This window comes from Hemitrygon akajei, chromosome 4, assembly GCF_048418815.1.
Source record: "Hemitrygon akajei chromosome 4, sHemAka1.3, whole genome shotgun sequence".
NCBI lineage: Eukaryota > Metazoa > Chordata > Chondrichthyes > Myliobatiformes > Dasyatidae > Hemitrygon > Hemitrygon akajei.
In genome coordinates, this window is record NC_133127.1 from 156,368,515 (window position 1) to 156,382,609 (window position 14,095).

Below are 14,095 nucleotides of genomic sequence, written 5' to 3' on the forward strand. Positions count from 1 at the left end.
AATAATCTTGGTGATATCATCTAAAGCAAAAATAATGAATAATGTAGCAGGGGTAGCTGCCATATTCTTTGAAGATTGCTGCAGAATACTCTAAATCTAAAGGGATTGGAATATTACCATCAATCCCATAAGTCTTTGATGCCCTGAACCCGGAATCACCATTGATGAATCAGAACAGTCTTTCAGAGAATGAACCCGTAAAAAGCATTTGAGCAAGATGTACTCCCTGGCCAAGTCCAGAGATTCTGGGCACATCAGCTGATATTTTTATCATTCCAGAATCTAAGAAAACAAGGTAATATGCCTTAATGAATGCCACTGGTAGCACTGATATCCAGAATCATGATGAAAGCACATATCAACTCCTGCCTTTGACAACTCAACCCACTGCAATTCACCTTTATAAAACATGTCCATGGCAGATGCCATCTCCCTAACCCTATATTAATCTCTGGGGCAAATGGACAGTGAAGACACCTACATGAGAGTATTATTTATTGACTCCTGCTCTACCTCCATTAATATAATTCCAGTCAAACTTATCTCCAAATTCCTAGACCTGGTACTCAACACTTCCCTTTGCAACAAGATTCTTGGACTTTCTGACCAATAGATCAATCAGTAAGGATAGGCTACACCACTTTGACCACGATTATTCTCAATGTTGGTGTCCCACAAAGCTGTGGCAACAGCCTTTTACTCTACTCTCTATACACTCACAACTGCATGGCCAGATTTTACTTTAACTCCATCTACAAGTTTGCAAATGGTGGGCCAAAGTCAGAGTACAGAAAGGAAATTGAGCTTAGTGCCATGGTGTCATGATAATAACCTTTCTCTCAATAGCAGCAAAACAAAAGAGCTGATCATTGACTTCAGGAAGGAGGGTGGCACAGTTGGTCTTGTTTAAATCGATGGCGTTGAGGTCAAGAGAGTTAAAGTTTTATGTTCTGAGGAGCGAACATCAGCGATAGCCTTTTCTGGCCCAACCATGTAGATGCCATGGCCACAAAAGCTCACCAGCACCTCTACTTCATCAAGAGGCCAAAGAAATCTGACCTCTCTTTTGACCCTCACCAATTTTTGTTGACGTACTACAGAAAGCATCCTATACAGATGCATCGCAGCCTGGCATGGCAGTTGTTCTTCCTGAGACCACAAGAGACTGCTGAGTTGTGGACAAGCTCCGCACATCAGAGAATCTTGCCTTCCCCTCTATGGGCTCTATAAATATTTCTCACTGTCTCAGTAAGGTAGCTAAAGACCCTACTCACCACAGACATTCTCTCTCTTCACCGCATCCATTGGGTCAGAAGATACAGAAGTCTGGAAGTATGTACCAACAGGCTCAAGGACAGCTTCTAACCCACTGTAACACACAGAAAATGTCAAAGGAACTCAGCAGGCCAGGCAGCATCAATGGAAAAGAGTGAACAGTTGACATTTCAGGCTGAGACCCTTGATCAGGACTCTAACCGACTGCTATAGACCAGTGGTCTCCAACCACCGGGCCGCAAAGCATGTGCTACTGGGCCACGAGGAAACAATATGATTTGGCAATATGAAACGATATGAGTCAGCTGCACCTTTCCTCATTCCCTGTCATGCCCACTGTTGAACTTGAACGCACACGGGGTCATTACCCACACGAGGTCATCAGTCGGTCATTAACCTACAACTACTCAATGAGTAAAAAAAATCTCGAGAGTTTCTTTGGAAGAGGTGGTAGGGGACATAAAAGGCCTAACAATGATGATACTGCAGAGACAGCTGAGGCCGAGACTGCAAAAAAAGAAAGCTTCCTTCAACAGAAAATATGACGAGTCGTACGTAAAATATGGCTTTAATGTGACCAGTGACTTGTACACTCCAAGCCCCCTCTGTGTGATATGTGGAGACAAGCTGTCTAATGAGGCAATGAAGCCCTCAAAACTGCTTCGGCACCTTGAGTCCAAGCACCCTGCACTTAAAGACAAACCCGTGAACGGAAAAAATGTGAGCAAGCAGGACAGAAGCAAGTGCTGAGAGCCACTACCTCCACAAATGCTGCTGTTCTGAGAGCGTCGTACTTAGTGGCTAGCCGTATTGCTAAGGCTAAGAAGCCTTTCACTGTGGTGAAGAATTGATTCTGCCTGCTGTCAAGGACATGCGCTGTGAACTATTGGGAGAGGCTGCAGCTAATAAGATGGCACAGGTTTCTCTTTCAGCTACCACAGTTTCAAGGAAAATCGATGACATAGCAAAGGACATTGAAGCACAGCTGTTGGAATGGCTTAACGAGTCACCACGGCATGCTATCCAGGTCGACGAGTCTACCGGTGTCGACAACAAGGCAATACTGCTGGTTTATGCGTGACATATATTTCAAGAGGATGTGCACGAGGATATGTTGTGTGCACTGCCGCTGCCAACTAATGCAACTGGGGCAGAACTATTCAAGTCTTTGAATGATTACATGTCAGGCAAACTGGACTGGTCATTCTGTGTTGGAATATGCACAGACAGGGCTGCAGCTATGACTGGACGGCTGTCTGGTTTCACTACCCGAGTCAAAGAGAGAAATGCTGGCTAGCCGAAAAATGTCATCTGATCTTAAAAGCATGTTGATTGACGTTGTTGAAGTTATCAATCACATTAAAGCAAAAGCCCTCGCAGCTTTGCGAGGAAATGGATGCAGAGCACAAAGGCCTTCTCTTACACACTGAAGTCAGGTGGCTATCAAGGGGGAGAGCCCTGGCCAGGGCTTTTTGAGTTAAGAGAGCTGGTACAGAGATTTCTTTCAGGAAAAAAGTCATCACTGGCAGCACACTTCAGTGACAAGGAGTGGATAGAAAAACTCACTTATCTGTGTGACATCTTCAACCTGCTCAATGAACTCAATTTGTCACTTCAGGGGTAAATGACAACTGTCTTCAAGTTGGCAGAAAAAGTGTCTGCTTTCAAGGCCAAACCGGAACTGCGGGGACGGCGAGTGGACAGGGGCATATTTGACATTCTCCCAACATTAGCTGGGATTTTGGGAGAGACTGAGGCTGCACCGTTCTTCTCACAGCTGGTGTGCAATCACCTGTCTTTGCTGTCGACAGAATTCAAGCGTTACTTCCCAACCGCAAATGACCCAAGATGTGTAGAGGAATGGGTCCATGACCCATTTGTGAATGTCCCCGGTGAATCATCCATGTCAGTGTGGGAAGAAGATCAACTCCTCGAGCTTGCAAATGACGGTGGGCTGAAAAGTATGTTTGACATAACATCTCTGCTGGCATTCTGGATCAAAGTCAAGGCTGAACATCCTGAGATAGCCACGAAAGCACTGAAAACGTTGCTTCCATTTCCAACATCCTATCTCTGCGAAGCGGGGTTTTCTGCAATGAATGCAACAAAAACTAAACTGCGGAATAGACTGGTCATAAGGAACCCCCTTAGAGTATCGCTGTCTTCCATCACCCTTCAATGGGACCATCTTGTTGCAGGGAAACAAGCCCAGGGCTCCCACTGATTCAGCGATATTGATGTGTTGCAATGATTTTATATGTTCTACGAGGAAAATAGGCGCTGTCTGTTTAATATCCAAATGTTACTTAAAATATTACAATGCTATGGACTTATAATTGACTTATCACTATATTCATACGAGGAAAATATGCGCTGTGTGTTTAATATTAAATTTGTTAGATAAACACTTTTAGAAGTGAAATTGAGTATATTAGCCACTTATAAGTGACTTATAGTTGACTTATCACCTATATTCCAGTCGCGATTAACACCCCTCAATCGACCGGGTCCGCAAGAATATCGTTAATATTAAACCGGTCCACGTTGCAAAATAGGTTGGTGACCCCTGCGACAGACTATTGAGCAGTCCCCAATATGGCAAGATGGTCTCTTCACCTCACAATCTAACTCGTTGTAGCTTTGCATCCTATTGTCTTCCTGCACTGTCCTTTCTCTGTAACAATAACATTTCATTCTACATTCTGTTATTGATTTCCATTGTACTGACATGCAAATCAAAGATTTTCACTGGAACTCTGTACATCTGTCAATAATAAACGAAGTTATCAATTTAATCAGAAGGTGAATAGGATTTTGGGCATCTCATCTGAAAGGTGGCATCCTTGACTGTCTTGTGTTCATTACTGAATTGTAATGACAGCTTGGATTAGCTATTAAACGAAAGAATTGTTTTTAAACTCATTCTGAAATATGGCCTTAGCATACGAATCTTCCATCAAATTTCGATGTTCCAATTGTTGATTGCACATAGAAATTTGATGGAAGATAAGTAAAGTAGATTCTAAATGGAATGCTTTGAAATATCACTAAAAGATTAGCTCCATGTACCAAAAATAGTGCACATTATATGGCACAGATCAAAAGCAATTTTGCCTAGTTCACATACTGTAGTTAAGCCCATAAGACATAGGAAATCATAATATACCACAGTCTGCTGATTACCAAAGAGGTCCCTAATTAGGCTATCCAGCCCACTGAGTCTGTTCTACTTTCCATCATGTCTGATCTATTATCCCTCTCAACCCCATTCTCCTGCCTTCTCATCATGGTATCCACCCTTCTCAAACCCTAACCTTTGACACCTTCAAAGTTCAAAGTACATTTATTATTAAAGTATGTGTATACTATGCAACCTCGAGATTCATCTCCGCAAACAAGGTACCCAAAGAACCTATTTAAAAAAATCCAACAATCACTCAATGTGCCGGGATGGGGGGGGGAGGGGAACAAATTATACATAAAAGCAAGCAAAGAGCATTCAGAACAAAAGTGAGTCCCGTGACATGAAGCCTAGAGCAGGCCCACACCATCAGGCTCAGTGCAGTGAAGAGCAGAGTAAATGTTGTGGACTGGCGAGCAGAATCAGCCTGACCCTCGTTTCAGTCCTGATACCCTGCCTTTTTAATCCAGCAGGCCCGGAGTTTATATTGGCTAAACATCAGGTCTTTCCCAGGCCCTGTTACCATGCTCTGAGCCCGGTACCACCCCATACCCGACCTTTCCAAATCGGCCTGGCACTTAGATTGATCAAACCTCGCTCTCGGTTTAGGTGGACATGCTCCGTAACTCCTCCGTTCCAACTTCTTGCTGCTCCACTCGCTCCAACTCTCTCTGAATCTGACCACTTCACTTTGAACATGCCTCAACCTTGCTCCGATCACTTCTGCACGAACATGCCTCGACCTCGTTTGCACCCTCGTACCTGACCCCACAAGTCAGCTTTGCTTTTGCTCGCCTCTCCATTGTTTGTAGTGATTGTTCACAATAATATTGTCATTCGTACTTCGAAAACCACCAGTATGTTGTCACCCGCCTTCAGCAACGTCATATTAATCCTGAAGAAATCGGTGCAGAATTAGGCTATATGGCCCATCAAGTCTGCTCTGCCAGAGGGGTGGAACTTAGAGGATATGGGCTTAACGCAGGAAATTGGAACTAGCTGGGTGGATTCCATGGTCAGTTGGACTCGGGCCAAAGACCATTGTGATTCACTCTATCACAAAGGCTATTCACATTTTCAGCAGAAACTTCAATGTTGGAAATCATAATATACTACAGTAGGATGATTACCAAAGAGTAACACAGAGCTTCTAATTAACCCCATTTCACTGCAATGTACCCATGGCAGTGATCCCTTCCACACACTTATCTGAGAATAGCGGAGATAATTGAAACAAATCAATTGTTTGTTTTCAGCTGTGGCACCTATGTATTATGATAAAAAAAATTATCAACAGTATTCACATATTGCAAGGGCATACTGATAAGTAACTACTTGGAGACCCAGTTGAAACAATCCCTATATTAGAACATAATTTCTCGAAGGCATGAAAATATATTAATTCTCCTCAGCAAAGGAAGGCAGAATTTACACCAGCAAAATGGGCCACCCTTCACCCCCTCCATATTGTATTATATGATAGATAGATAGATACTTTATTCATCCCCATGGGGAAATTCCAACTTTGAAACAAAATTGAAACATCCACCCTATCCCTTCAACATTCATGATATACACTCAATTTTAGATCTTCCATAAAATTGCTTGGTGAAATGGAATGTGGATAGTGTGAGACCAACCATAAGCTGTAGAGAATTACAAAGTTTAGTATCTTTATTCTCTCTGTTACTCATGACTACAATCTATTATGATTTCCCCAAGCAAACCTGGCAGGTTTAATTTTGGAAAAGTAGAACATGATATAATTTTAGAGTACTGCTGCACATAAAATAAAGTTCCTCTAACATGGTAACTACCATCTGATAGAACGTACACTTCTTAAAGTCTGCAATGGATTCAAGTATTGGATGTTAGAATGTGTGATTTGTGGGAATTATTTAAAGCAAAAGTGAAATGAATAAAATGCACACACAAGAATTTACTTCAATATTTCCTACCATTATTTGGGAGGTTAGAAGATTAAAAGCATTATTTGAAAACTTTATGTTAGTTTGAATTAGCAATAATAACGTGGTCAGAGATGGGGAATATTGGACAAAAAAGACACACAATCAAACAGAAAAATTTTTTGAGCTTATTTTAAACAAATCTAGGAGGCATTTGGGGAAGCTTGGTTAAGATCCAAAATATTATTCAATATACCTTTATCCACCTTGTCAAAAATACAGAAAGGAAATGTTATTCTATGAAACCTCCACCGTAAGATGGATCAAAATATTTTTGTCAGTGAAAATCCATGACTGCTTAAATAAATGTTGTTAATTGACAAATGGTGCATTACATCAACGGCTTTTTTAAAAAAAACATCCACTACTACTACATCACCCCCAAGTTGGTGTGGCCTTTCACCGATTCTCTCATGGTTATTAATCTATTTCGGATTTATTGTGTAAGCCCACAAGGAAATGAATCTCAGGATTGTATATGGTGATGTATATGTACTTTGATAATAAACTTACTTTGAACTTTTTAAGGGGTCAAATTGAAAACAGTAGGAATGTCTAAGTAAATTCCAATATGATTTATGTTACTGAATAGATTATCCGGAACTGAAATTTTCATTGAGATACCATTCTGAAATTAGACAACAATACTGGCTTTGTATTTCTTATTAATTTATAATAAACATAGATATGGAAGTTTAAGACTGCTTATCGCCTAAAGGGAGTCCAGTAGTCAGTGGCAATAGACGCTGTAGATGTTGGTGTAGTGCCCTGTTTAAGACTGCTATGCTGTGAGGTTTTTTTTATATTAGCAGTTTTCTGCAGAAGCAGTGTGTCCTGCTAGGAAGAGTGTTTTGGGTTCAGCGAAAGATAAGGAGCCATGCTGTTCAACTTAGAAATGTTGTGTTAGCCAATCAGGTTTGTCCGGGTACATGGTGTAACTGAGATCTCTAAAGGTCTGTAGGCTGGTTTGTGGGCTTTTGGCAGGACCAAGGAAGAAGGCTGCCCGAAGGAGAGACCCCATTGTAAGAAGTGCTTTGTGCAGACGAATGGTTCCAAGGAGGAAGTAAAAATACTCCTGAGTTAGCCAGTTTGTTTGAGACGGTCTTCGAGGGAAGTTTGAAGTGTGACTGGTGTCTTTCACGCAGAATATGCGTGAGTAAAGACATACACCCAACTACTTCAGAAATGAGCTCCAACATTTATGTGCACATGGCCTGGTTTAATTGTAGTGGCCCTTTTATTTTTCTTTTCTTTTGATAAAGTTAAAAAATTGGTAAATAAAACTCTCTTTATAATTTTAGGCTGGTGGACAATCTGTCATTTCTTGGCAACTGATAAATGTGTATGGGGCAGAATTTACACAGCATTCTCTACAGTCAAATTTCCTTAATTGGAACATCCTAACTTTCCTCCTTGGTTGAATCCCAAATCATAGCGACACTAGACATGTATTGCTTATGAAATGCTTGTGTTCTCAGCGGGGTGGATGTTTGAATTTCCAACGAACGGCTACTTTAAAACACTGAGTTCTGTAAAAGTGTTGGGGAAAATTACACTGATCGAATGGCATCTTGACCAGTCAACTGTTACGGATGTAGTGTTAATCCAGACTACCGGTGATGTGACTGAAGTCATGCTGCCCAGTAGGAGAGGGCACTTCATGGCTAGGTCATATCTCCAGAGAAAGGGGGAATGTAGCTGAGGGTGAAGGCTTTAAATACAAGTTGTTCTTGATTCTATGAAGTGAAGGAAAGTAGCTGTCTAATGTGAGAAGTCTAATAAGTCCTTCAGCTGTTGATTTAAGTTCTGAGCAGAGTTTCCGCTATTACATCACTGGTTGATAAATGCCAAAGTGTACCTGCGGAGAGCCAAAGTTATGGGAGGCTGAGAATGTTCTCTGGAGTTAAGCCAACACCCGATAGGGAAGAAGAATACGAGGCTTGGGCTGAGCAGACATCTCAGTTACTGGATGAATGGCAGTGCTCAGATAATATGAGAAAACAGAGACCAGTAGGGAGGTTGAAGGGTGCGGCAGCTGATAAAGTGAAGTTCCTAAAGTCAGAAAGCGCATCAACCAATAGCTAATTATATGCAAGCTATGTAATATGTATATGAGCGCGGTGAGAGGGTTACACCGGATACCTTGAGCAACACAAACACACACTAAACATTGGAGGAGCTCAGCAGATCAGGTAGATCTATGGAGAAGAATAAACAGGCAACATTTTGAGTCATATTCAGTCTGAGTATCCTACAACCTGATGGCATGAACATCCATTTCTATAACTTCTAGTAATTTCTACCCCTCACTCCTCTCTCTTTATCCATTCTCCATTATACTGTAGCATTTCTCTTACCCCTTCTATTCTCACATGCCCATCACCTCATGCAGCCCGTCCTGCTCCTTCCCTTACTTCCATAGTCCACTGTCCTCTCATATCAGATTTCTTCTTCTTCAGCCCTTAAGCTCTTCCACCAATCCCCTCCTAGTGTTTTACTTCATCCCTCTCCTCCACCCACCCACTCTCCCCCCCCCCCACTGCTGGTTTCACATCACCTGCCTGCTTTTATCTCTTCGCTTCCTCCCACCTTTGTATTCTGGCTTCTTCTTCCTTCCTTTTCAGTCCTGAAGAAGGGTTTCAGCCCCAACGCCAACTCTTTATTCCTCTCCATAGTTACTGCCTGACTGGTTGAATTTCTCCAGCAACACACACAAAACGCTGGAGGAACTCAGCGGGCCAGACAGCATCTATGGAAAAAGAGTACAGTAGGTGATTCCGGCAGAGACCCTTCATCAGGACTGGAGAAAAAAAAGATGAGGTCAGAGTAAGAAGGTAGGGAAGGAGAGGAAGAAGTACAAGGTAGTAGGTAATAGGTGAAACTAGGAGAGGGGGAGGGGTGAAGTAAAGTAGGTGAAAGAGAAAGGGCTGGAGAAAGGGGAATCTGATAGGAGAGGACAGAAGTGCATGGAAGAAAGGGAAGGGAGAGAAGCACCAGAGGGAGGTCATGGGCAGGTAAGAGATAAGGCAAGAGAGAGAAAAGGGAATAGGTCATGTTGAAGGTGGTGGGGGGGGGCATCACCGGAAGTTCGAAAAATCGATGTTCATGCCATCATGTTGTAAGCTAACCAGGCAGAATATAAGGTGCTGCTCCTCCACCTGAGTGTGGCTTCATCGTGGCAGTAGAGGAGGCCATGGATTGACATGTCAGAATGGGAATGGGAAGTAGAATTAAAATGGGTGGCCACCGGGAGATCCCACTTCTTCTGGCGCGTGGAGTGTAGGTGCTTGGCAAAGCAGCCTTCTACAAACCCCATTTCCAGAAAAGTTGGGATATTTTCCAAAATGCAATAAAAACAAAAATCTGTGATATGTTAATTCACGTGAACCTTTATTTAACTGACAAAAGTACAAAGAAAAGATTTTCAATAGTTTTACTGACCAACTTAATTGTATTTTGTAAATATACACAAATTTAGAATTTGATGGCTGCAACACACTCAACAGAAGTTGGGACGGAGTTAAAATAAGATTGAAAAGTGCACAGAATATTCAAGTTTGGAAGACTCCACATTAAGCAGGCGAATTGGTAGCAGGTGAGGTATCATTACTGGGTATAAAATTAGTGTCCATCAAAGGCTCAGTCTTTGCAAGCAAGGATGGGTTGTGGCTCACCCCTTTGTGCCAAAATTCGTGAGAGAATTGTTAGTTCAAAAGGAACATTTCACAACGCAAGATTGCAGAGAATTTAGGTCTTTCAACATCTACAGTACATAATATTGTGAAAAGATTCAGAGAATTCAGAGACATCTCAGTGCGTAAAGGGCAAGGTTGGAAACCACTGTTGAATGCGTGTGATCTTCGAGCCTTCAGGCGGCACTGCCTAAGAAACCGTCATGCTACTGGGACAATTATAGCCACCTGGGCTCGGGAGTATTTCGGAAAACCATTGTCACTTAACACAGTCCGTCGCTGCATCCAGAAATGCAACTTGAAACTGTATTACGCAAGGAGGAAGCCATACATCAACTCAATGCAGAAACGCCGGCGAGTTCTCTGGGCCCGAGCTCATCTCAGATGGACCGAAAGACTGTGGAACCGTGTGCTGTGGTCAGATGAGTCCACATTTCAGCTAGTTTTCGGAAAAAATGGGCGTCAGGTTCTCCGTGCCAAAGATGAAAATGACCATCCTAATTGTTATCAGCGAAAGGTGCAAAAGCCAGCATCTGTGATGGTATGGGGGTGCATCAGTGCCCATGGCATGGGTGAGTTGCATGTATGTGAAAGTACCATTGACTCTGAGGAATATATTAGGATTTTAGAGAGACATATGTTGCCATCAAGGCGACGTCTCTTCCCAGGACGTCCATGCTTATTTCAGCAGGACAATGCCAGACCACATTCTGCACGGGCTACAACAGCGTGACTTTGTAGACACAGAGTGCGTGTGCTTGACTGGCCTGCTGCCAGTCCAGATCTATCTCCTATTGATAATGTATGGCACATCATGAAGAGGAGAATCAGACAACGGAGACCACGGACTGTTGAGCAGCTGAAGTCTTATATCAAGCAAGAATGGACAAAATTTCCAATTGCAAATCTACTACAATTCCTCAGTTCCAAAACGATTAAAAAGTGTTATTAAAAGGAAAGGTGATGTAACACAATGGTAAACATGCCTCTGTCCCAACTTTTGTTGAGTGTGTTGCAGCCATCAAATTCTAAATTTGTGTATATTTACAAAATACAATTAAGTTGGTCAGTAAAACTATTGAAAATCTTTTATTTGTACTTTTGTCAGTTAAATAAAGGTTCATGTGATTTAACATATCACAGATTTTTCATTTTTATTGCATTTTGGAAAATATCCCAACTTTTCTGGAAATGGGGCTTGTACATCTGATCTCACCAATATAAAGGAGGCCACACTGGGAGCACCGGATTCAGTAGATGACCCCAACAGACTCACAGGTGAAGTGTCGCCTCACCTGGAAGGACTGTTTGAGGCCTTGAATGGTAGTGAGGAAGAAGGTGTAGGGGCAGGTGTGGCACTTGCTCCACTTGCAAGGATAAGTGCCAGGTGGGAGATTGGTAGGAGGGGGGATGAATGGTCAAGGGAGTCAGGTAGGGTATGATCCCTGCAGAAAGTGGAAAGTTAGGGGAGAGAAAGATGTGCTTGGTGGTGGGCTCCAGTTAGAGATGACGGAAGTTACAAAAGTATGTGCTGATTGCAGAGGTTGGTGGGATGGTAGGTGAGGGCAAGAGGAACCCTATCCTAAGTGGGGTGGCAGGTGGATGGGGTGAGGACAGGCATGCATAAAATGGAAGAGATGTGAGTGAGGGCAGCATTGATGATGGAGGGAGAGAAGTCCCTTCCTTTGAGTTTCTCCAACATTTTACTGTATGTGTGTTGCCCAGTCCTCTGTGAGATGATAAATCATTCGTACAGGGTTGTAGAGATGATAAAATAGTTACATTTAGGGAAAAAAAATCACATGATCCACACCAGGACAGCAAGTAGTAAGAATCACATCTAATTGTACAAATAGGCTCACCTGTAAGGAGCGGTTCAGTATCTATGGAAATAAAGCAAAATGAAAAACAATATTAGTACAAAGAATTTTTTTTAAGATATTGGTTTCAACATAGGAACCAAAGAAGACATTTATTGCTCTACATGACAAATATATTCACATTGAACATTCAAGTTATTCAGCTAGTCATTGCAGATTACAAGTCTTCCTTAAATTTGCAAACTGCAAAATAGAGTTGTTATTCTACAAATACAATCTTCAACAGAAAACACCGTTAAGATGCTCTTTTAACACTTGTTGTTGAGGTAACAAAAATGGCAAATACACTCGGTAGAATTTGTGGTGAGAAATCAACATGAAATTATAGGTCACAATCTAAAATATGGAGACGGGAATTTACTGGAGAGATGTAATATGGTGTAATATGGTAGTCCTCAATGTTCACTGAAAGAATACGAGGAGAAATAAATCTTGAACAGAAATGGTTATTTTTGCCTTTTTATACTACTGGAATGCTTTGAAAAGTTATGTAAATTAACAGTTGAAGGAAATCTTGGGATGCAGAAAGCATTGATAATATAACATAAAAATACCAAAATGTTAAGGATCTTAAAAGTAATGCACAATTTAGTTAGCAAGATTGAAAATAATCCCCAACAGGAACAGAGAAGATGAAGATAAACAGCTGCCTGGATTAATAATCTGGTGATGCAAATTCAATGCCCACCACAGCAGTTGGAAAATTTTAGATTTATTTTCATTAAATTCTAGAGAAATGAATGAACGAATGTCAGTAAAAGTTACTGCAGCATTGTTATAAAACATATCTATTCAATAGTTTTTAAATTAGGAAAGAGGACTGAACATAGAATAACAGAAAATTCACACAACAGGGGCCATTGAGACCATTTTGTTCACACCATCTGTAATCCTAATCCTACTTTCAGGCCATTTGTCTGTGATGCTGTAGGTCAACGCTCTTCATGTAAATCCCAGCACCTATTCAGAGTATGTTCCTTGATCACTCTTCTGACAGAGAATTCCTGACTCCAGCAACTTCCTTCTAATCCTTTATACTGACTTGTTTAAATCGAAGCCCCCCAGTGTTTGATCTCTGTTCTGAGAGAAATGGATCCTTTCTACTTACTTCACCAGGCTCTTCAGTTTTAAAAATGAAACTTCCCCAAGCAGCCTTCCTATCGTATCTCTCCTCATAAATGAAATTTCCAGTCCTAGCAACATCCTTGTAAATCTCCTCTACTTTAATTCTGTACTGTGACATACTGCACACAAAACTCAAGCTGTTAACAACACTGTGTAGCTTTATGCTTTATCTCAAATGGTCCAAGAAGCTATTCATTTTTAAGAGATTAAAGTAAGTTAACCATTCCAGGCAAATAAAGCATGATAACATAAATTGACCTTGTCAGCAACACACACAAAATGCTGGAGGAACTCAGCAAGCCAAGTAGTATAAATGGAAAAAAGTACAGTTGACATTTTGGGTCGAAACGTTGACTGCACTTTCTTCCATAGATGCTGCCTGGCCTGCCGAGTTCCTCCAGCAGTTTGTGTCTGCTACTTGGATTTCCAGCATCTGCATTTTTTCTCTTGTTTGTGACCCTGTCAGCAATGCAGTTTTGAAATTATATTGAAAGACATACGGGGTAAAACTTTAGAAATCTATACTGAGAAATACCACATGAGCTTGTTTTAAAATACAAACTTTCTTCTCAAGTCAATATATTTCTGTTATCCAACTTATGGGAATTGGTTTGACAACAGTCAATATTTAAAGATCCCCATTTATATAGCTGAAGGTAAGAATCTAACTAGTACACAACACAACAAATGTCCATTTAGAATTACTCTACCAATTGGCATATTTGAACTATTAAACAGTATTGGACAGAACTGTTCGGCAAATCTATACCATATTGCCAGCAAGACCCACCATCGTTTCCTTACCATTTAATTTGAACTTTCCTAATAAGGATTTGTTACATCTTTGGGGTGAAATATTAAACTTTTAAAAAGTCATGAACCCTGCTCCAATTAATACACACAAAAAGCTCAAGGAACTCAGCAGGCCAGTCAGCCTCTATGAAAAAGAGTAAACAGTCAACGTTTTGGGCCAAG

The 14,095-nt window shown here is 41.3% G+C and overlaps 1 protein-coding gene across 1 annotated transcript in view; it reads right to left on the bottom strand.

Annotated features, from left to right (window-relative positions):
• micu2 (mitochondrial calcium uptake 2) overlaps positions 1-14,095 on the bottom strand; it is a 386,621-nt gene that overhangs the window by 202,071 nt on the left and 170,455 nt on the right. The window contains exon 3 of the mRNA XM_073043710.1: positions 11,978-11,998. Coding sequence (XP_072899811.1) covers positions 11,978-11,998 — 21 coding nt within the window. The remainder of the gene's footprint in view (positions 1-11,977; positions 11,999-14,095) is intronic.